The following is a 22,726-nucleotide window of genomic DNA, read 5'->3' as shown; positions in this document are numbered from 1 at the left end:
GACAAGGTGAAAAGGAGGTGGGGAATATTTATTTTTTACTCCTTAGGCTGTTTAACACAAGCACATTAAAGTCTGGGGGAATATCTTAACTGGCAAGTCTGCTGGACTTAGGTTAGTTACTGCTCTAAGGAGCTGCTAAGGAGGGTAATTTCCTCTGTTTTCCTCGTGATTTCTAGGAGGAATGCAGCACACTTTTCTGTTTACCTCTTCACTGATACATAGAGAATAAAGAAAGCAGGCTGAAACCAAGTTGTTTGGGAAATATATATTGCACGCAACTTTGTACTCAGCTGAATACACTGTTGTTGCTTACATATCAGCGGACAGAACAGCTGCAGGTGCTGTCAGACCTGAAGTGGGTGGTACCAGGATGCAGAATCCATCTCTCTAAACCTGTCAGTCCTGTCACTGACCAGAGAAATAGCCACTCCACTGCAGCTGTAGCCTGGATCCTTATGATGTGGTCAGGACAGAGGGTTTGCTTTGTTGTCCTCCTCTGGCTGCTGTCATCAAGCACAGAGCTGCCCAGATGTTCTGCAGGCAGTGCCAGTTATGGGTTTGCACATCTCAGCCCTTGGCTACTGCTTGGCCTTCCTTTTTGCTGTTGTTATGCATCTTTTCCTAAGCTCAAGCCTCCTTTAAAATTAACGGCCTGGCCTTAATTACTTTTTCCTAATCGGTTGTAATTTTGTACACCTGTAAGCAGACATAGTATTTCCCATGTTGTTACCAAGATCCTCTCTGTAGTGATCTGTGGAGTTTGGACATTTTTCACATTGCTCTCCTTCAACTTCCTGTGAGATCCAGCCTTCCCTTTCTGAGCTTTCTATGGCTACTTCTGTGAGCACCTGAGCTTTCTGCTCCTGCCGTGCAGACCCTTGAACAAGCTGCAGTCTCCTCTCTTAAAGCCCATTCTCTCACTCATCATCTTCATTTCTCCCAGGATCTTATACTTCCTTAACTGCTCATAGTGCAGCTGAGTCTGCTGCTGACCTTCACTTACCTGAGAAGTATTTGCATATGCATGACTAACAGCAGCTGCAGTAGGGTGCCTCCCATGGTTGGCTGACCTTGCTGAGTTCTAGAAATGGTCTTTAACACGCTCTAGAAATCTGTTACTTGTGCACTTAAATGGTTTTGAGCAGGTACCAGGGTGGTTCAGGTACTGAGAGCACCAGGGCCTGCTGTGTGGAGGCACAGAATCATACAATCCCCATCTTTGTTGCTTCCTTTGGATGCTCTCTTAACAGTTTTATGCTCTCCTTATATTGTGGCACCCAAACCTACTGTGAGGTGCTGGAAGTGAGGCTGCACAGCACAGAGCAGAGGGGACAGCCCCTGCCCCTGCCTGGTGGCAGCTCTGGGCCTGGGGTACCCCAGGGTGTGGTTGGCCCTTTGGGCTGCCTGAGCACTGTGTCCACAGTCTGTAGGGTTGTCATCCAGGGTTGTCCCAGGTGCAGAATTCAGCAGAGAACATACGTTGTTCTTCTCACGGCATGGGCTGTAGGACATCAGTCCGTGACAGCTTCTTTGTGGCATCATCTCTGATTCTGGCCCGGAAACTCTTGATGATCTTGGTCCCTCTTTTTATTAGTTAAGTGTCTTGCATTTGAGCTCCTTAGCATAGACTTGAAGCTTGCTAATCAAAGAGCACAGCAAAAGCAATTTTTCTGTTTATTTTGGTTATTGATCAAGCCACCTGCAAAGCCTTTCACTTCAGATTTCTGTCACTTCAGTTGATTTGATTTCTCCTATTTTCAAATGCCTGTACATTCTGTCTTCTGAAAACATTTTAAAAGCTTTCAACAAATAATGCCCATATTTTCTTTCGAGATTCTGGAGTGTTTACTTTTTTCGGACTATTTTAAGTCATTTCCTGGATCTGTTTTGCTGTAGAAGAAATCACTGTGTTGTGCTTTTATGTGTTCCTATAATTTTGAACAAGTTTACTGATGTGGTTATGTTTGTGTTTATTAAGTGCTGTAGCTTCATATCAGAATGAAAAGCTAATTTGCATAAAAATCGGTGTTCTGCAGAAATGGTGACAGATTATTTACAACTGTCCTGTGTTTCAAAAAGGACTGGGAAGAAAAGCTCATTTAGATGTGAAGATCTTTTAGTATGTCTGAACTCTCGATTGGAAAAACGATTAAGGAATATATTCTGAGGAAATGATTGCATCCAACAACACGAGGAAACTTTCAACAGTTGTAGAATGCTTTTCTCAAAGTATTCAAGAGGTGGCAGTGACCTGAAATCCTCAGGTTTCTTTAGGAATTCGTATAATAAGGAGTGTTTGGGGTTTTTTTTGTGCACAGATTTGTCTAAGCTTATCTGCTATTATTTTCTTAACAGTATTAAACCTCTCTACCTACCCCCAAGTCTAAGAGCTGTGTTGCTTGGCACATGGGTCATTTCAGTTCTGGTGATTCTGGTCTTTTTCTCTAGGATTAATAGGAAAAAATGGCAAACATGCAAAATATCTGTTCATATACAGTCTTCTCCTATTTTGCTCCTGTATAATATTTCTGATTTTCGACTATTTTTTATCTACTTATATAAAGTATTAGCATAAGAATAGCTGGGTTTAATAATAGTGCCGTGGCACTCAGTTATGCATGCCACAAAGCCAAAGCTTTGCTGTAGGAATAAAGGCAGATGACATTTCTTTTAAGGTGTAAATGTCTCTCCCAGAGCCTTTCCTGCAGTTTATCCATACTGTTCGTTCCTCTAATCACCACGAGATGGTAGGGATAATGTTCTGGGTGTAGTTATAGCAGTGAAGGATACCGACTTGATCAATGCTCAGTGCTTGGCGTGACATCCATGTATCTTCAACACCAAATTATATCAGTGTTTCTTCCACTTATTTCATTATGGATCATATTTAATTTGCTCTTGTCTGCAGGTTTTCATGTTCTTTGTTTTCTTGCTCTTCTCCAGCATTATCTCGGTTGTTTCATCTTCATTCCTCATTCCTCATTTTTATTTGCATCTTTCAACCTACTGTGCACTGTTGTGTGCCAAGCACTATTCTGTAAATATGTGGATCAAAGTGTGGAAGTTTAAACGATCATAACTAAAATTGAAGCACTTGAGCTGGTGATGAGGTCTTATTTAGTAAAATTTTTTGTATCTACCTTTCAGATTAATGTATTTGTTTAATTCCATACTTTAGATCACTTGGTCTTGCAATGGCACCTCGTGTGAGATTTCTTCAGAAAGTTCAGAAACAGTTATCAGTGAAAGAGACATCTGAAAGAAATCCCTTGAAGGACACAGAGCAAAACAAAAATACCATCTCCTCACTGAATAAGGAAGGAATGGAAGAATGCAGAATTAATCCCAGTGGAAAGTTGTCTGTTAACAGATCAAAGGAAGAGGAGAGCAGGAAAGAAACTGAACAGTATCCTCCTTCCAATGAAGGCACTGAAGAGAGTGGGTCTGAATGTGAATCAAAAGAGGCATCTGAGGAGGAGGAAAAAGAAGGTGCTTTGTCAAGCAGGGTTCCAAACACAAACTCCATGCAGTTCTTTGAAGATGATGACGACGACGATGATGATACTAAAGATCTTGATTTGCTGACAGTGAAACGGCGGGATGTTTTTGACTTGGAATCTAAAGATAGTCCAGCGCTGGTAAGTGCACTTTACAGTAAGACTTAGGAATCTTAGTGATTTTATTTTGAACATCCTCTGGAAAGGAGCAAATTCTGCTCTTAGCAGTACACTTGCTTGTAGTCACGTGTGTTACCTACAAGTGTTAGAGATCAGAATTGCTCCCAGAAGATAAGTTGTGTGACTTATGCTGTTACAATTTTGTATTCCTAGCATAAAATAATATTATTTGCATAACATATGTCCTTGTAGTAGTTAAAATTTATGAATGTGACCTGAATACCTGACAATTTTTTGACAGAATTAGTGCCTATTTGCTACTTTGCTTCTACCTTCCTGCTACAACCTTTAGTCCTAATTTTGATGCTGTTAGTGGGTTTATGACACCAGGAACCTAATGGCTGTACATGATGAGCTGTTTCCTAATACTGATCGTAACAAATAATCTTCACATTAACGTAAAGATCCAAACCATTAATGTAAAGATCTTCAAAGATTTTTCTCTCAACAAGACCTTTGCTACTAGGAATTGATCCAATAGCAGAAAACAAGTGAGAACTTCTTATAAAACATGATTATAAAGGCTATTAAAAATAATTATGTAGATTTTTTATTTCCTTGATCGGGAACTATTAGCTGTACTGTTGGGTTGCTCTGTGCTCAGTATTCTGAGACATGTGGCTTTCATTTAATCTTGAATACAATGTTTTAGTAAGGTGTTTTTTCTTTTTTTTTCCTCTTCCTCCCATAAAGCAGATTTGGGATGTGCTTGTTGTGAATTTTTTTGTATCCTTTCCTATCTAGCAACTATTTCTCTGTAGAAAAGATATCCAAGTGAAATAGCCATCTGCTTCAGCAAGATGTTCTTCTTAACATGGAAGGGGAGTCTCCTGTTAAGCAGTGTACTTATTTTTTCAACTGATATTTAATTTTTTTCTTTTTCTGTGCTGTTATTTAACAGCACAGGGCACTTGTCATGAACTTTCAGTTATCAGCCCACTAACTGCATTTATAAACAGCATCTTTCCTTTATTATTTAGCGTGTATGAAATGGTCTTGTCAGCTAACTTTGTCAAAGCTGAGCACTTGAACTCTCTCTGCTACCTTCAGGAGGTTGTCACGGTCTGCCATCTGTGGCCAGAAACGTGGAGGAGGATGGGTGTTCTTAGGGGAGTAGGTTGCTTTAGGGATCTTGGTTCTGTTCCTCGGTCTAAAACCGAATTGTCTGTCCTCTGTCAGCCCATGGCTGGCTAGTGTTAGTACTTGGCGGATCTGAGTGAACGTGGCAGGAGCTTGCCTGTTACCTACTCTGGAGATAATTCCTTCTATTTATTTTCATACAGCAGATACAAAGAGCAAACCAAGGGCCTCAGCTGCTCCTTGTACGTCTTCCCCTCCAGACCCTTCACCATCTTTGCAACCCTCCTTTGGACACTGTGATAGTGTTACATATCTGTTTTATGTTGCCGTGCTCAAATTTACCTAAATGCATCTTATTTTTTAGCTTATGGGGTTACTGAAAAGTGCACTGTTTTTATGCATAAAGAGGTCCAATAATCATAGCACAATTAGCATATACTCAGTATTATTTAGTTTTTATGTTAACATTGTTTAAATTATCCATTTAAAGTGCATTTAGCAATATTCAGAGTACTGATGTTACAAGGACTTGAAATAATCCCTGGTTAGAAACTTTGGTTTTAATGCTGAATTCATGAAATTGGCTGTTGCATTTTCAAATGCAAGGAGTGTACTTAAAATATTGTTATTGAACTAAGATTAATCCTGTAGTAAGTTTGTCTTGCTTATTCTTCATTTTAGTCATCTTGTGCATACTATCAGACTTGTCTTCTGCTACCCAATTCTCATTTTTACAATACAGAATGTTGAACTACTGAATTCTTAGGTTTACTGTGAGTCCCTTCCTCCTCTACCGTCCTTTGATTTATGGACTCATAAAGCTCTTCTAGTGAAGTATTGCCCGGTTGGAAGACGGCGTGTAAGCATAAGCCTATGGACAGAGGTTTGCCTTAATTGATATTGCAGATTCTGTGGAGTTAGCCTGAAGTTTGAAAGCTGTTGTTCTGAGGAGAAATTGCTTTATCTGTAGTGATTCTGTTTCAACTGGTCAACTTGTTTTATAATCCAATACTATTATTTAAAATGAAATTTTCTTACACTTCACAGACACACAAACACTGTAAGCTGTTGAAATGTTACAACATGTGTATGTACGTGTTTGCAAAAGCAGGAAAGAAGGTTCAATTTCCTTATGTTAGAGATTGTATAGGAATGTATAACAAGGAGCAGTGAGTGATAGCTTGTTGTAATGTGCAGTTAGAACATATCAAGGGAACACAGTCTGCACCTAAGGGAGGACATGGTCCTTTGAAATTTCTTCTGGGATGTTGATAAGAAATTCTGTTACTATACAGGTAAATCAAATCTACTTTTTTTAGGCTGTAATTAGTTTTGATTTCTTCCCTTACATTGGCTTTTTATTCTGATTGGGATTTTATTACCTTCTGTTCCATGCAGGGAGATTCACTGCTTTTTCTATAAAGACAAGATTGGTCAAAATCTATTTGAAGCCTTATCATCTTCCTCTTACCAGCTCTTCTTAACTCATGTTCTTGCATGTAAATTCATGTCTCCTTGGTGCTTTTCTGGAGATGGCAGGCTAGAAAACAACAAAGGAGGCAAAAGAGTGACTGGAGGTGGTGCTGATTCCCTCAGGTATGGCCCTTTTTGCTCCTGCTGTAGCGTCTTCTGGTATCTGAGAGAACAAAGCTGTTCCTGGGCAGCCTGCTAGCTAGGGAAAGCGTTATTCCTTGGAGGCACGTTGCAAGGTTAGCATTCTGGCTGAGTAAATACCCAGGTTGTTTATTTTTTAAATTACAAGTCAATATGCTGATATACCATAAATTCTTCCTACAGAACTGCCTTTAGGTTTCTATCCTACTAACTGTGTGCTTGTGTGTTTCTAGTTCAATTGAGGCAAATTACGATTTATATGAAATACAACACATTTGCATAGAAGTGAAGTGGGCCTACATTTGGATATTAGCCAGAGTGCTGTAAAAGCAAAGCGTTGTGAAAAAATGTCTTACGTCAGCCGTGAGTGGGAATTAAGCCTGCTGATAGAACCTCTTTATGCACAGCAGCGAGTGCTGAAGGCATCCTGTTAAGTGGGTGGAAGATTGTAAGGAAATCACAGTTTCTTAGCATGTAGTTTTAATAACTTAAGTACAACTGGAACTTTTGTTTTTTAAGCAACGATGCGATGGTTGCTTATATCAGATACAAATCAGACATCAGTCTTGTCGCTAAGTGCTTCTGGAAGCTGTCCATGGAGGCAGTGCTAACCCCAGCGATGGGTCAGCAAAAACATTTCCTTCTCTTCTTGGACAACTCTTCAGATTTTCTTTTTGCCTGTCACCATTCCGTTCAAATAGAACATTTGTGAATTTCTTGTTAGGTTGAAGTGTGTAACAGAGACTTTTGAGGCAGTCTTTTGTAAGAACTCGTAACCAGTTTTAGATTCCAGATCTGCTGATCACTTATTTTAAAATAATCCTATTGCTTCTTTATTGTGCTTCGGAGTTTGGCTGCTTTAGCAGCCCTTCTTTTTGCTTCAAATGCATCTTCAGATTTTTCTCTGTCGATTTCCATTTCAGTTCATTTTTTAGAGACTTAGTAAGATCTTCTGTAGTGGATGAAAAATTCACTGTAATGTTTCTTTTGCCTCTAGGGCAGCTTTCCAGATGTTTGTGTCCATTGCTGGGCTGTTTAGGAAAACTGAAAAATCTGTAGGATTAAAATCTTGCCTCTGAGTTACGGGTGAGTTATAGGCTTCAAATAAACGGCTGCTATGCATCTCTTAAAATGGACATCCTGAGTGTTTTTAGTCATGTTTCAAATCTGGATAGAAAGTATTATTTAGGAATCTTCATTCTAACATTTGCCCTCGTTATAGGTCTTATCTGTGCGTGTCATAAGCTACCGAGTAAGTACTCGGTTCTGATGTGGGTGGTGTTGCTTCTGTGAAAAGTTTTACATTTGAAACTGCTTTTGAACCACTGTGAGCTGTGCTTGTTTTGATGTCTCCAGTACACCTTGTGGAGCTTTGGTGGCTTTTGTAATGAAGAATGCAGTATAGAAAGATGCCGCGTGTGTCAGGGACTTGCTTTTAACCTTTCAGTTACGCCCTTTGAGAAGAGCGTTGTCCTAGGAGCCAGGCAAAGCTTCCTCAGTTCTGATGTCAGTTGCTCATAAATCAGTATCTTTTCGAGTGTGCTGCTCGTCTTCTAGCAGAAATGCTGTTTACAAAGTTACTGATGAGTGGAGCATGCTCCTCAACCAAGCAGGGCCACCTCTTCATTATAGTTGCTGGAGCTGTGGCTTAAAAAATCCTTAACTCCATCTGCTCTCTAAAGCAGCCTCACAAGTCTTCTCCACTGTACTGAATCTACTGCAGTATCACGTAGATTGTTGTCCTGACAAGAAAAAGCTATTTTCAAAGCATTTCTGTGGTTAGGTTACACTGAAGCAATGCGAAACTCACATTTAACCACACAAGTTTTGAATCTGTTCTTTGATGAAGATGATCTTTCTGGTGTATCTACGGTAGCAGTGTAACACATTGCTTACGTGCTCATGTTGCAGCGTGTAAGCTGGTGTGAGTTCAGGTTGCAGCAGGGCACACTTTGTCCTTTGATTAGATGAGACCCAAGATGACTGAGATGCATGGTGTTGTGTCTCAGAAATGATGAGGGTATGGAATGATTTAAGATGATTCATTAAAATATCATTCATTAAAAACTCCTAGTAGATTATTCAAGCCTGCAGAAATACCCTCAGTTTCATTGTCCTTAGTCACTGATTTATAGTTTTGTTTGATATATTGCAGTAGTTTCTTAGATGAAGATGAGTGAACCAAATACTCTGTATTAAAGCTACTTTGTTTTAATCAATATTCTCTGAATCCACAGGATTTGTATATTCTAAAGTGCTGCAATTTCCTTTAAGATTATTAGTGCCTGAATGCTTGCTGGGTGATGGCACTGGCATTATAAATAACTGTGACATACTTTTTACATGAGTGATTTTCTAAAAGTTAAGTGCTAATACTGTGAGATGCTACTAGAAATTACAGAGCACTGATTTTCAAAGGAAATGCTGTTTCCTGGAATAGTAATAAAGCAGAACAACTGATAAATGCATACTCAACATATCCTGACAACTGTCAGCAGTGCTTATAGGAAAAATCATGAGAAATATTCCTCAGTTCTTTATGTGGACATAAAGAACTTCCCTGGAAAACTGCAAACCTGGCCTAACAAACTGCCCATAAATGTTTTTAACAACATTTTGGGGCAGATTTCTGAATTCTTATCTCTCCTGTGCAATGTTTAGCTGGAATAATTTGATAACCGTGCAAAGAAAATCACAATTAAGGTGAAGATTTATGAGCTGTGAGTCAAAATGAAGGCCTGGGTAATTCATTATGGTATCACTAATATGCAAATCGTAGTTTAATTGCTATTTTAAAGGGAAAACGTGTAGTACACTGTTTCCATATTCTGACATGAGGACTGATAGAAAGGTAGGACAGTGATTGCAGAGGGCTGCTGGGTCCCTTGGACCTAATGCTCCTCATTCCCATGGGACTTCTGTTTGTACAGCTGTGAAGTGATGGAGTGGGTGAGCCCAGCATGGGGGGCCTCCTGCCTGCTGCACGCTGGGCTTTGCTCCAGCTTGGGTGAAGGAACAGCTACGGCCTCTGGGGGTAAAGGTCTCTTGAAGGAGCATTATTCTGAATGAGTGAGAGGAAAATAAAGCAATTAGGGTGACAGCTTCTAGCCTTACTCATGTCAAAAATAAGTGAGCTATAGATTGCCTTGGGCCAGCCTAGCAGGGAGGTTTTAGTGGTGTCCCATCCTTCATTATCTATAGCATGCTGCTCCTTCGCTGGCACTCTGCTTATTTCAGTGCAGGGCTGCTGCCCTCTTTGCTTGAGCTGTATGCTTTTTAATCCTCCAGCAGGAAATGTCCATCCCCTTGGTGCTTGCCAGATCAAGACAGGTTGCCTCGCCTGCTCCTTTGCAGCCCCATTTGCTCTGCGTAAATGCCTGAACAGTAATGGGGCTGTGCTTGAGTCACAAGATGTCTGGCAAATATGCCTCCAGAAACGTGAGGGGGTACAGTAGGATTTATTTTTTATTTTTTTATTTTTTTGTTTGTAGAAACACACATACAGTGTGTTTCTGAGTGGTGAAACCCATAGGTAAATGACAAAAGTAGCTTTTTGAGGAGCTAAATGGCGGTATATATTTTCTCAGATGCGCCCCTTATGTGACCAAAACCACAAAGTATTATTTAAAATGCTGTTTCAGAGTGGAGGTGGAAGAGAAGGAGTATGTCTAAGGTACTCTTGCCACGCTGATTTTTCTGTGAGCATGCTGGGAAGAGAAAACAAATTGCTATGTATGTGAAATGCTAGCTAGTGCTACCACAGTTCATTCCAAACCAGGGCTGTAGAAGCTGCCCTCCGTGCAGAAGCTGCTGTTTGACCCCTGCACTGCACTGCTGGCACAGCTGCTCACCTACTGAGCTGATCTTTAGAAAGTGCTCTTGAAAACAGAGCTTGACTCTCTGAGGAAGGGCAGCTGTATGTCCTTGTTGACTTCTTAGAGAGATGTTGGTGAAGGACCTTAACGACTTTCCAGTTTCCCTAATCTCCAATTCACTGAGCAAAATTAATATTAGTTGCTGTTTTGTTTACATTGACAGTTCCATATCCTTGGCTCAGAGATGAAGAGTGCCTTCAAACAGCGGTGTTGCAGTGGCAGCTTTCCATCAAGTTTGCAATGCAAGGGCAGCGTCTTGCAGAGCATAAAAGGACAATGTGTATTTCTGTCTCCATAGGTCTTTTTTTGGTGGAGAAATTACACATCTACATTATGATTTTGAAAAATACTATTTTTTACAGTAATCCCTCTTCCCATGTATACCACTCCTAGTCTGAATTTTATCGGTTTGTTCTTTGGATGATAGTTTTCCATTGCTACAGAAATGACAAATTCATGAGGCATCTTCCCAACCTGATCCCTCGGGAGCCCACGTGGTATCATCAGCAGATCTTTGTCTCCCTTAGCATCACGTTTGATGCAGATTGGTACCACTCTTACACATTGATTTTTGAATATATGTTAGTGTGTTGATCGCTGCTGCCATTTTGAATCTTGATGATTCACCTGCTATGTAATCTTTCTGCAGATCTTTAGTGCCGCAGTAGTTACTTTTCATGGGTATAAATGGAAGTGATTATCTGGTCTGAGCTCTCCGGGTACCATAACCCTGTTAATTTACTCTGGCACTCCTGTCTTGAATGCAAACGTTGAATTTTGCTTGCTTTTGCTTTCAGGAGGCATCTTACCTATACCCGAAAACATGAAGAGACTCAAAGTCCACCACTGCTAGTAATTTGTTCTGTGATTTAACTCACTGTTAGTGTTGCATCAAAGAGGTGGATGAGGGGGAGGGGAGAATGAGGACAGGAGCTGAGAATAGCGAAATTCCAGCAAATACTCCTTGGGCCAGCAGCAGAGAATTATTTTAGCATACAAGAATCTGAGAAGAAAATGTGATACTGTTATGGAGGAGGTGAATGATGTGATATGAATTGAAAATGCAATGTGCAAATGCAAATTAAGACAGCATTTAGCTTAGGGGCGCTTCATTACTGAGTGTTATCAAATGTTGCAAGTGACTTGGAAGGCATCCCATAGTTCCTTTGGAATGGAAAGGATGGTGTAGGTGTTGAAGGTGGAATATTTTGACTGACTGAACTCGAGTCAGGTTTCTGCTGGCTGGGTCAGGCGTTACAATTAGCTCAACAGGGCAAGCAGTAAAACGAAGGAAGTTTTATGTAGCACATCTGCAGGTAATTTTTCTCTTTGGTTTCAAGGTCAGCATTTACACTAAGCCAAGGAAGAGTTTTGTTTTCATGAGCCAATGTTGTTCCTGTGGTCCACTCTCAATCCTTTGTAAAATGGTGGAAATTTAAAACGTGAATTACTTCTGTCCTTCTTTAAGAAGCATTTTATTTTTAGTACAGCTGAATTTGTCAGTGGGTCGGTGAAGCTCATCGGTCGTGGCGTTTCTCTGTTACTGCTAATCTTTTTATATGGTTGGAAAAGTAGCATCTTCATATTTTAATTTACCTTTGGACACTTTTTAAGACACTTGTAAGCAATAGAAGCCTTCTAAACCTATTCATGATGCAAAGGAGAGCATTGCTAATGATGAAAAGTGAGACAGCTGTAATGGAATATTTACTGGGTATAAATAGAGATTAATAAATAGTGGTGTAAGAAATGCTAAAATTTTTAGTGGAAAAACGTTGGAGAAAGGAAATGTAACTTTTGAGTGTTCCTATCGTGTGTGAGCATATCACTGCAATGCAGGCCTTAGTTTCTCACTTGTAGCTTTTCCTTTTTGTGCTGGCATTTCAGCTAAAAGGAATTTCAAATGAAGCTGTTGTTGTGCTCTTGCTTTCCCTGGAGGTGAGGACACGCGTGCGTGCTTCATGCGATGTGAGCTCTGTGGTCTCTGAGCTGGGCACTGCCGTCCTGCCGTTTGTGCTGTGCTGCTGCCGGCAGAGTAGGAACTGGTGTGGCTGAGAAGACTCTCAGCTGTTGTCCTTTTTGTTATTGATCTTCAGCTAGATTAATTTCTTGCTTGTGTGGCTCCACAGGTATTTCCTTCACCTACCACAGGGCTTCCCTGTACTGGGACTTTGTGACCATAATACCTGTAGAGCCACGCGATTCTTCAGATCTTATTGAGATTCTTCTTACAGGCTGAGAGAGCTGGGGCTGTTCAGCCTGGAAAAGAGAAGGCTGTGAGGGGGGGTGACTTTCCAGTTTCTAAAGGGGAGCTACAGGAAGGAAGGGGACAGACTCTTTAGCAGGGTCTGTAGTGACAGAACAAGGGGAAATGCATTCAAAAGCATTAAAGAGGGGATGTTTAGGTTAGATATAAGGAAAAAGTCTTTTGCAGTGAGAGTGGTGAGGCACTGGAGCAGGTTACCCAGAGATGCTTTGGATGCCCCATCCCTGGAGACTTTCAAGGCGAGGCTGGATCCAGGCCCTGGGCAACACGATGGAGCTGTGGTGTTCCTGCTCACTGCAGGGGAGGTGGACTAGATGACTTTTAAAGGTGCCTTACAACTCTGAGGATTCTGTGATTCTGGTCTACTGAAAAAAGACCCAGAATAAATCAGAGCAGATCATACTTTACATCAAGACAGACACTGTGCCTGTCTCAATGTTAGGAGGAAATCAAGAAAATTCTCTTCTTTTGTAGGTTATTGACTATCAGGTCAGTATAGCAACTAATAGATGCAAGATAATGTCTTCTTGGAAAGAAGATATGACAAAGAGGATGGAAATCAAGGAGCAATCAAATTTGCTTGAGTTTTGCCACGGTGAGACGTGTGGTAGATTGGAAACCAATTTTTTATTTTCCAGTTGCTTGTCGTTGCTGCTGCTGCGTCCTCATGATGAAGGCTAAACTAAAAGGCAGGACGCATCACTGCTTTTGTGCATCTCATCACTATCTGCTTCTCTGTTTTTGCTTCTTTATTGTTTTTTTACTCACAAGAACAGAACGCTTTAGCATTCCTTCTGTCCTACAGGAGTGATTTGTTGCATTGTTCCTGCTGAATTTTATGGTAAATTTGAAGATACCCCATTAGAAAAGGGATGATAATGGTAAAGAATTGAGCATTTGAGCTAGAGAAACAGGTGCCTGTACTGTGGCTTCTAGCTCTCAAGTCTGAATGCTAGGGAGAAGTGAGGTCAAATCTGAAAAAAATTATTAGAAGCAATTTTTTTTCAAGTGTATCTAAAGAGATCTCTTACAGCTGAAAAATTACTCACTCTTTCCTGGAATTATTCATCTGGAAAAAATATTACTTCAGAGAGATACATTCCCAACTAAATTACTTCTTGCTTTAGTAGCAGGAAAGCTCAAATCTATCTTAAACTCATTTCATCAAAAACAAATTAATAAAAATTCAGACTGAAGATTCTGTAGAGATGCATGTTCACCCCACTCATGTTTATATTAAGCAATCAAACTTTAAAATCTTGGTTATTGATCAAAGTCATCTTTTCCTTGCATGTATTCCAGGTAGTCTTCAATGATGCTTGTGTAGGGTTTTGGAGGACTTGGGATGGGTTGGAATCATAATCATAGAATCGCTAAGGTTGGAGAAGAGCCACAGGATCATCCAGTCCAACCATTTGCCCATCACCAATGGTTCTCATTAAACCATGTCCCTCAACAACTGGGAGGTGATTTACAACTGTGGAGCTGAGCAGAGGGACTGCAGGAAGTGGAGCATGTGGTAGAAGTGTTCACTGTCAGAAATGATGTGGGTGCTTACACAAAGAAAGGGGAGGAGAGTAATGTTCCAGGATTGGGTTTGTAAAGGGGAAGGAAAATTGTATGCCACACTAATAATGCCTCAGCATCAGTAAAAATAAAATGAGTATTTCATTTCTCAATGCTACATCTACTAGATTTCCTTTAAGAGTAAAACCAAACTTCCATATTCTCGATTCTCTTGTGCCCTTTTCATCTATTCCTTTAGAATTTTGTCCTCCTTTACTTGTAGCCCTCATTTATGATATGCATGCAAATACTGTATGCTGTTGTGGAAGCCCTGAATGTGAGCATATTTGCAAAGAGGTGTGAAGCTTTCTCAGCGTCTTCACAGATATCAGTGGCCAGGGATTACCTCGGGGACTGTTCAGTGAGACTCAGCGTAACAGCAGTGGAGTGGCTATATGGATGTGGGCACTGTGAAGAAATGCACAGGTTTAACTATGTGCTTAAATGTAGAAATTTTACTGTGGGGTTACTAGAGTTCTTCAATCACAGGAAATTATATTGTGGTTAAGAAATTCAGAGTGATAGGAGAAAGCTGGTTATTATTTTTAACTGCGAACCCATTACTGCTTTGTTCTCCCATGTCTGGTTTGCTCACTCTTGGAACACAGTTTTCCTGCCATATAAAAGTACCCATTTTTCTTGCGGAAAGGTTGCTTACAGTTCCTGAGGCAAGTCTGTGTTTGCTAAAGTCTTGTATGTGAACTGAGTGTCTGGAGCTCCTCTTGACTGCATTTGCAAAATGATGGAGAAATGTTGAAGGTCTAAAGCTTTCATCTCGTGTTAACCTGTAACATGAATATGAATTGTGCATTCAGCCTTATGAAACAAACATCCTTTTTATTATTTTTGTATATCTTAAGAAGTAAAAATTCTACCTGATGATCTCCGCAGTGCTCTGAAAGCAGGATTTCCTGTTGGATCAGTGAATTATTACTGAGTTTTGCTGCCTTCAGAACTTTTGCCATCCCCTCTCCTTCAGTGGAGAGGCTGAAATCCATTAATGAGTGTGGCTAAGGACTTTCTATCTGTCTGCTATTCAAATGGACCTTCCTGAAACCCAAATGAAGTGTACAGCCTACTGAATTTGCCATGTTCAATCTGAAATGACTTGGTACAAAATAGAAATTCAGTGCTTGTGCTGTGAGACCTGGGGCATCTGAATGTCAAACTCTATCCGATGAAATTGCATTCTTCTCCTGCTTTAATAGGATTGTGAGGATAATATAGTTTAAATTTATAGTTGTCATAAGGATAAGGTCAGCAAGTAGATCAGAGATGAATTGGAATTGACCCTGTTTTCTTTTCACTTGAGTTAATTTACTGACTAGGCTACCAGGCTTTCAGGATTCAGTCCATGACTAAATTGTGTGACAGATGGCAGTTGTCTTAAGCATTTAAAAATAAATTTATATGTACATAAAATATTTAACCCTTATATGTACAGTATGTACAAAGTATATTTCATGCAAAAAGATGGAAATCTTACATATTAATTTATAAATATTTCGTTTATATACTTGTATGTGCTTACATGCATGAATGAGAAAACTACTGCCCAGATACTTCTGCCCCCACTGTCTTTCCTAAGGAAGTTTATTGCCGAGTCCCTGAACTTACCACATTTCACACGAGGTTAATTTTGCCACTTAAGTGGCAAGAGCCTGATGATGAATGTTTTAATTGCTGTGGTACTTCTTGCTGAGCTAGGAGTAACAAACTGCTATAGCAGTATTCTTCTTCATTGAGTTTTGTGATTGTCTGGAAGATGCCTCCTGACACAGTGCAGTCAGCAAGGGCTGCAGAGAAACAGGGTTTGCCTCTTTCAGGCACTTTTGGTATTGAAGATAATTCATATGATAGTTGTAGGATAAACTGATACAGCTGTGCAGATGCTGTGCCTCGCTTCACGGTCCCTTCTCTCCTACTTTACACACACTGCTTTTCCTTTTATTAGCTCTGACTCAATCACAAAAACAAGAGGTGGCTGATTCAGAAGAAAGATTTTTTACAGCTCAGCTTTCTTTGTGCAAAAAGAGAAATCTGCCCGCTCTCCCTTCTTCATATTTATTGTAAAACGTTGGTCATTAGATCTTTGGGAAAGTAAATTGCCACTATCTTGAGCTTATTTTTCTACAGAATTAGCCTTGATGCAAAGATTCCTGAGAACACTTGTATTTTGTTAACCCTCTCTCAAAAGTAATTGTAGCAACACAAACAGTCCTGTTTATCTTCTCTGTCCATTGGGAGGCTTTAGGGTAGTGTTATATGTTAACCTGTATAAGGTAAGAAGGAACTAGACCTCAGGAAAACCAAGTCGTCCCTTCTGGATTTTTCAACCTACACTTATATTTATTCCTTCAGTTCAGGTGGTTATAGTGAGTAACTCTGGTGCATGCCTGTTGTGTGACAGGAGCGCCATGACAAGATGTAGAGTCATAGACTGGTTTGGGTTGGAAGTGACCTTAAAGACCATCAAGTTCCAACCCTCTGCCGTGGGCAGGGACACCTCCCCAGTAGACTACGTTTCCCAAAGTCCCTTCCAACCTGGCCTTGGACACCTCCAGGCTTCTGTGGGCAGCCTGTGCCAGTGCCTCACCACTCCCATTGTGAAGAATTTCTTCCTTATATCTAATTTGTAATTTATTTGTATGTTACATATAATGTACAAATGTATGCATGCATATGTATAAATTCGTAAATGATATCTAAGATGACTTAAATCTAAACATTAATGGGAGTTTACCACTAGCAGTTAGAATTTTCTACTTTTTCTGGGATGTGGGTTGTTTAAAAATGTATGTATTGTTAATACTTCACCTTTTTATTAATGTATTTCTTGGTAGTTAAAGTGATGGAACCTGCTTTTGTTTCATGCAAAATCTTTTGCAGTTCTCTGACTTCATTTTGTGAACACACATCACTTTTTATACTGGACTGGCAAAACCCCAAATTGTTGATGAATAAATAAATTCTAAGATCTGAGTGGTCTGCTTGCATCAGAGAGCTTTGGAGACTAGCTGTATACAGAGCAGGCAAGGCTTTGAAGTACTGGGTCTAGACTGAATTAGCTATTCTGACAATGCGTTATTGATGAACGCTCCTAAACTTTTATCAAGTAAAAGTCTTAAAAATGAAAACTGTCTACCCGGTAACTCCAGGGAGATTCCAATTTAAAGTACTGATAATCCCAGCTGTGTAGTCAGTATGTTCCAGCTGTCCCACAGCTCCATTTGGCAGCTGACTGTGGTAGGCGCTGATGAACGGTAGCCAACAGAAGACATCACCTCTCATATTATCTGGAAAAAACTCTCACTGTGTAAGTTTCTGAAGAGTTGCCCAACATAAAACATTTGAGAAGGTATAGGAGCAGTGATGGCTTCCTTTATTGTCCATATAGGCATTGCCAGGTTGCACACAGTGCAGTGCTGCGTTCAGTTAATGTGTTGTCTTCGGCAGATGAGCTACTCAGTTCTTGGAGCTATGCTGTCACCTGGTTTTTCTTTCCAGTCTTTTAAAGGCATTGAGATACACAGGTTAAGATGGGTGAAAATTCTGGGTAGATGTGCTTACTTCAGAAAGAGAGAGAGAGAGAGGGTTCTGCGTAGCACTGGGGCACATCCCCTGCCTTTCTGCCCTTTGTGCAAAGTGTTTATATATATGTTTAGGCCTAAATGGAGAGAGAGGTTGAATAATTTCTTTTTTCCTGTTTTTTCCGTTAGTAGATATTATTATACCCAAACACAACTGGTAGTTTCTGTAAAATCAGATGCATTTTTGATCAAATGGAGTTCCTGGTATCAGCTGCTACCTGTGTGAGTTTCCCAATCTAATTAAATACTGTATGAGGAAGTATTTCCTGCCTTTTTGTTTAGGTTGTGACTTTTTAATTTCACATAGTGTCATGTTCTTGTGCTGGGAAACAGAGTGCATCTCTTCACCTATTAAATTATATGCGTTGCCAAATTCTTAATATATTTCTTCTTTTCAGAGACAAAGATTTGCAGTGTTTTCATTTTCTCTATGTAAAAGTTATTGTAGATTTTCTCCATTCCATTCTGCCTTCTCTGAACTTAGAGTAATTACTTCTCAGCAGAGAGAAGAACAAGTTCACCAGGAACTCCAAATGAATGCTGTTACAAGGCAGTAGTTCTGAAGCATGGACTTCTGGGAAGTTTGTAGCCTGGAGAAAGAATTATTTCACTTTCTTCAACAGCGTATTCGTTTGTTCTGGTTATATTTACGCTCCTTTCATTCTAATGAAGAAATCATTGATTGAAGCTTGTATTGCATAAACCATAAAACTATTGGTCTTATTTGTGTTCTCATCTGAAGTTGTATGGTCAGAAGCATCCAAACAAAGAAAAGTGGCAAAAGCCCCTCGCTTGACGTACAGAATAGGATTGTTATAAATGAAGTACTAGAAATGGGGAAGCAGATATACGCAACAGAAAGTTGTACATACTGAAGTACCAAGTGGTGGTACTTCTGCTGAGCACAAAATCATTCTCCATCGTCACAAAGAAGTGGATAGCCTTACCAGGTATGTTCCACTGAGTTAGCATTTAAAATGTTTCAGAACTCCTTTACTTTATGATTCTGCATATATATGTGTGTTAAGATATGCAAAACATGAAAGGTGATGCTGTAGTTTTCACTAAATTAAAGGCTAGAATAAAATGCATTAGAGAAATCTAATAGAAGCTTAGATTAACTTCTTCCAGTAGTAGGAGATAGGAAGTAAATTGGCACATTTTATCTACATAATTTCCCAGGAGAAATATTAAGACTTAAAATCTGTATTGTTACAATGAAAATACCAATGCATATTTAACTGTGGTACTGGAAGGACTACTGGCTGAATTTGTCCTTGGAAAAAAAGACACTCATGAGCCCTTCTTTGAGAAAATGTTCTAAATATTTATTGATTGTTAACTGATTGTTTGGCTTTTTGAATTAATCTTACGGTGTAATTTCCAGTTTCACTTAGTAATTTGGGATAGCATGTAGTGACATTTGAGAATGATTTATTTGAATCAGTAAGTCATGAAGCAAAATTATTGGTTTATTGGAACAAAAGTGCCAACATGAAAGACCTTTTGCATCTATGACTTTTCGCATAACCATAATTATATGCAGCTAATCTGCTAGAAATAATTGTGAATTTCTTGACACTGGTAAGCCCCAAGCAAAGGAGAAGGAAGAAGCTTTCTTTCTTTGTTCTTCTTTTAGATGGAGACCAGAAACATCTTTCTCATTTAGCTTCAGAGTTACATGCTAGCTACAGCTATCTTACCTCAAGCCTTGAAAGTTTAGCATTTATTCCATACTTCGTTTTAAGCAATTTCCCCTTCTTGGAAGGAAGGATTTTTGTTGCAGACCTCGATATTAGGAGTCAGTATTCTTCATTGTCTGGAGGGTGTTTTTATTTTTAATTACTGTGTAGTATGTGCTTACACATCATTTGTATTCCTGAAGGGTGTTAATTTTGAGCAGTTACTTGGCAGACAAGATTGAGAGAGGAAGTACAGTGCTCAAAGCATTCTTATAAAACTGCCCGAGTGGGCAGTGATGTTTGGGTAATAAAAAGGATAGGAACTTGTTTTCTGGTGTGATGGGGAGAGAGTGATGGATGTGAAATGCACAGCACGGTCTAGAGAGAATTATTCCTGCTGTGCTGTGAGCAGCAAGATCTGTGGTAGCTGTACCCTGAGATGAACTTACTGATTCTGCTTTGGTGTCAGATGTTGGGCTGACTTGATTTAGTTGCCATGCTGTTTTCATCGACTCCCATGCATGTATGGTAAAGCTCAGTTCCCTACACGTGTCTCCTAGTCTAGAAAAGAAAGAGCTGAACCAGTCTGCAGATGTTATTTCTCAATTAAATGGTGCAGTTAAGTACTGAATTTCTTTTTGTTTGCCTCCTGACTTTGAGTGGAACTGCCAAGTGTGTTGCTTGGGAAGGTGTTTGGCCTTGCATCAGTGAGCTGCTTTAGGACAGCAGTAGTAGCTGTATGTCAGTACTGAGTCAAAGTTCCCCATGGATAAAATAGTTTTGAGCTATATGCTGGCACCTGCATGGAGAGTTTACCGTATTAAACTCTGATTCTCACTGGGAGTAATGTATTGTGTTTTAATGAGCCCCTTTAATTCACTTTTGACTGCTATTCAAGACAAAATTCAGTGAATAAACTAATATCCATTATAACTGTTGGAAATATCTTTTCTCTTAGGTATGAAACATTCCAGCACATTTCTAATACTTCTTGCTGTATCGAATGGTTTCTAGTAAGTTTCATTTCCATGAATCCCCCTGAAAAGTAATGTTTAGCAATGACTTGCTTCTTATGCATCAAAATAAAACCAACAAACAAAAATCCCAAAATACTAACAGAAAAACAAGCAAAAAAGCAAAAAAAAAAAAAAAAAAACCAAGAAAAACGTCCAAACCCTCATCTTTTTTTCCCCCCAGGATGGCAAGGTGCCATGAAGAATTATATCCCTTCCCATATTTTTGACTGCAGATATTTTACCTTTAACTGCAGACCATGAATTTTGTGTGTGATTGTCGTGTGAAGTTCCCTAAAGTCTTTTCTGACTTAATTTGTTGTCGTAACATATTACATTGTATATTATATTGATATTGGCACTCACCAAACAAGCCAATTAAAAGGAAGTTCTCCCTCTTGTAAATGATGTGAATAATTTAAGCTCCAGAATTTCCTTCTTAACCATTCAGTAGTTTTCTTTCATTTGCTTCAGCAGTCTCTGGTTACAAAGATTTTCAGACAAAGAACTCAGGAGAAAACTATATTGAGAGGTCAGGTCAGTGTTGGTAATGCACATTTCTGCATGCAATTTTTTAGCCTGGGCAGCCTTGCTTTTTTAATTGGTGCCTGAAATTTCCTTCCTCAGCCAGCAGAAAGCTTCTTCATGTGAGGATCAGATGCAGTTCCCTTGCTGATCTTCTGCCTCAATTATCTCATTCCCTTGTACTGATTAGGAAATGTATTAAGAAAAATTCTTTGGGGAATGTTAGTTTTACATATACTGTGTGTGTATACATAACTTGAGGGTTTTCATTACCCTAGTTTTGTCTTTTGATTCTGATGGCAATTCAGGAGAAAACACGAGAACAGAAGTTGGTACAAAGTGGTTGATTTATGACTTAAACTGGGTGTTTTGTAAGGGCAGATGGGAATTAAAAGTGCGACGTTGCACTGTGTGTTGGCTTGCCCTACATTCATCTGTGTCTTTGCCATTGGGAATTTTCAGATTGAGCTCTTATGTGGGATGGGATTTTGGGGACCAGTCATGCAATGAAACTGAGGTCACACATGACATGTTCACATGCGTTTTACACGTCTGTCTTCTAGAATCATAGAATCCTTAGAGTTGGAAGGGACCTTTAAAAGTCACTTAGTCCAACTCCCCTGCAATGAACAGGGACATGCACAGCTTGATCATGTTGCCCAGGGCCTGATCCCAGCCTCACCTTGAAAGTCTCCAGGGACAGGGCATCCACCACATCTCTGGGCAGCCTGTTCCAGTGCCTCACCACCCTTCTTCAGATACCACAAATGTAGGAGGGAAACCTTTCTTCTCCTTCATTTCATTTATAGAAAAGTCTTGTTTCACAGCTGTAGATCACAATGATAAAGAATGAACTTGTAGCTGGTACTTTGGTGTTTTTGTATTCAGAGGAAGCAAGCAGGGAGCTGTGAAATAGAGTTAGTAGAATTTGGTCTTACTTTTTACAGTCTTTCCAAAGGCAGTTAATGTCCCCTTGAAATGCTGCTTTAAAACAAATATTTTGTGTTCTTTTCACCTCTTCTGAAAGGAAACAACGGTAGTGCCGGAAAGCCTCTGTAACTCAGGGGTTGGCAGATGCACAATGAGACCTGACCTCAAAAACTGTTTAGTGCATGGTAAAGGTGACTTGGTACACCATTGCCTGTAACTTTTCCTGGCAAAGTCATTGCTGAACATAACCTTTGCCAGGAAACCCTGAATAACTTCACAGCTGTGAGAAACAAGAGAAAGTAACCGATACGTACAGCGTAAAGAGCTGGAGCTTGAAATATAAATGGATCATTTATTTTGACACCAGCTATATGTATGCAAATCTTTGGAATCCTCCTGTTCCCTGCATAAAAGTGAAGCCTGGTAGCTTCATAGCAATAGCTTTTTTATGGGAAGTTTTATGAAAATGTTGCTGTCCATTGTTAAATCTGCCTAAATCAGTTCTGTGACACGGGCTGAAGTACTGCAAGTTATTTGGCAAATAGAGACAATACCTTGACCTTGGCAACTACCTAACTTATAGCCTTCTATATAAATTTGAATGCTGGGGTTGCCAGATTGCTGTACGTGCCTTCCCATGGCTGGCGGTTTGGGTGCTCAGCAGGGTAAGCTCCTGTGGTAGGTCGTTTCTCCTTTTCCTTACTGTACATTGCTGTGAAAAGGCAATACGTTTTTGAAAGTTTATGTACAATTTGAGAGCTTCTCTCTTCTGAGCAGTGTCAGAACCCCCAAAAAGCACAGATCTGCACTTTCTCAGAAAGTATGCATTCCCTCGGAATGAACTTGAGTCAACTCATCTGGTCCAGACCCTGTGTTATTTTGTGTGGGATTGGTACTTACATGCCTGA

The 22,726-nt window shown here is 39.8% G+C and overlaps 1 protein-coding gene across 1 annotated transcript in view; it reads left to right on the top strand.

The window, feature by feature from the left end:
- DDX10 (DEAD-box helicase 10) overlaps positions 1-22,726 on the top strand; it is a 165,183-nt gene that overhangs the window by 43,174 nt on the left and 99,283 nt on the right. Inside the window, exon 13 of the mRNA NM_001079725.2 lies at positions 3,179-3,638. Coding sequence (NP_001073193.2) covers positions 3,179-3,638 — 460 coding nt within the window. The remainder of the gene's footprint in view (positions 1-3,178; positions 3,639-22,726) is intronic.

The sequence above is a fragment of the Gallus gallus genome, chromosome 1 (genome assembly GCF_016699485.2).
Source record: "Gallus gallus isolate bGalGal1 chromosome 1, bGalGal1.mat.broiler.GRCg7b, whole genome shotgun sequence".
In the NCBI taxonomy this organism is placed as follows: domain Eukaryota; kingdom Metazoa; phylum Chordata; class Aves; order Galliformes; family Phasianidae; genus Gallus; species Gallus gallus.
Note: the sequence above shows the minus strand (reverse complement) of the source record. Positions and strands in the feature narration are given on the sequence as shown.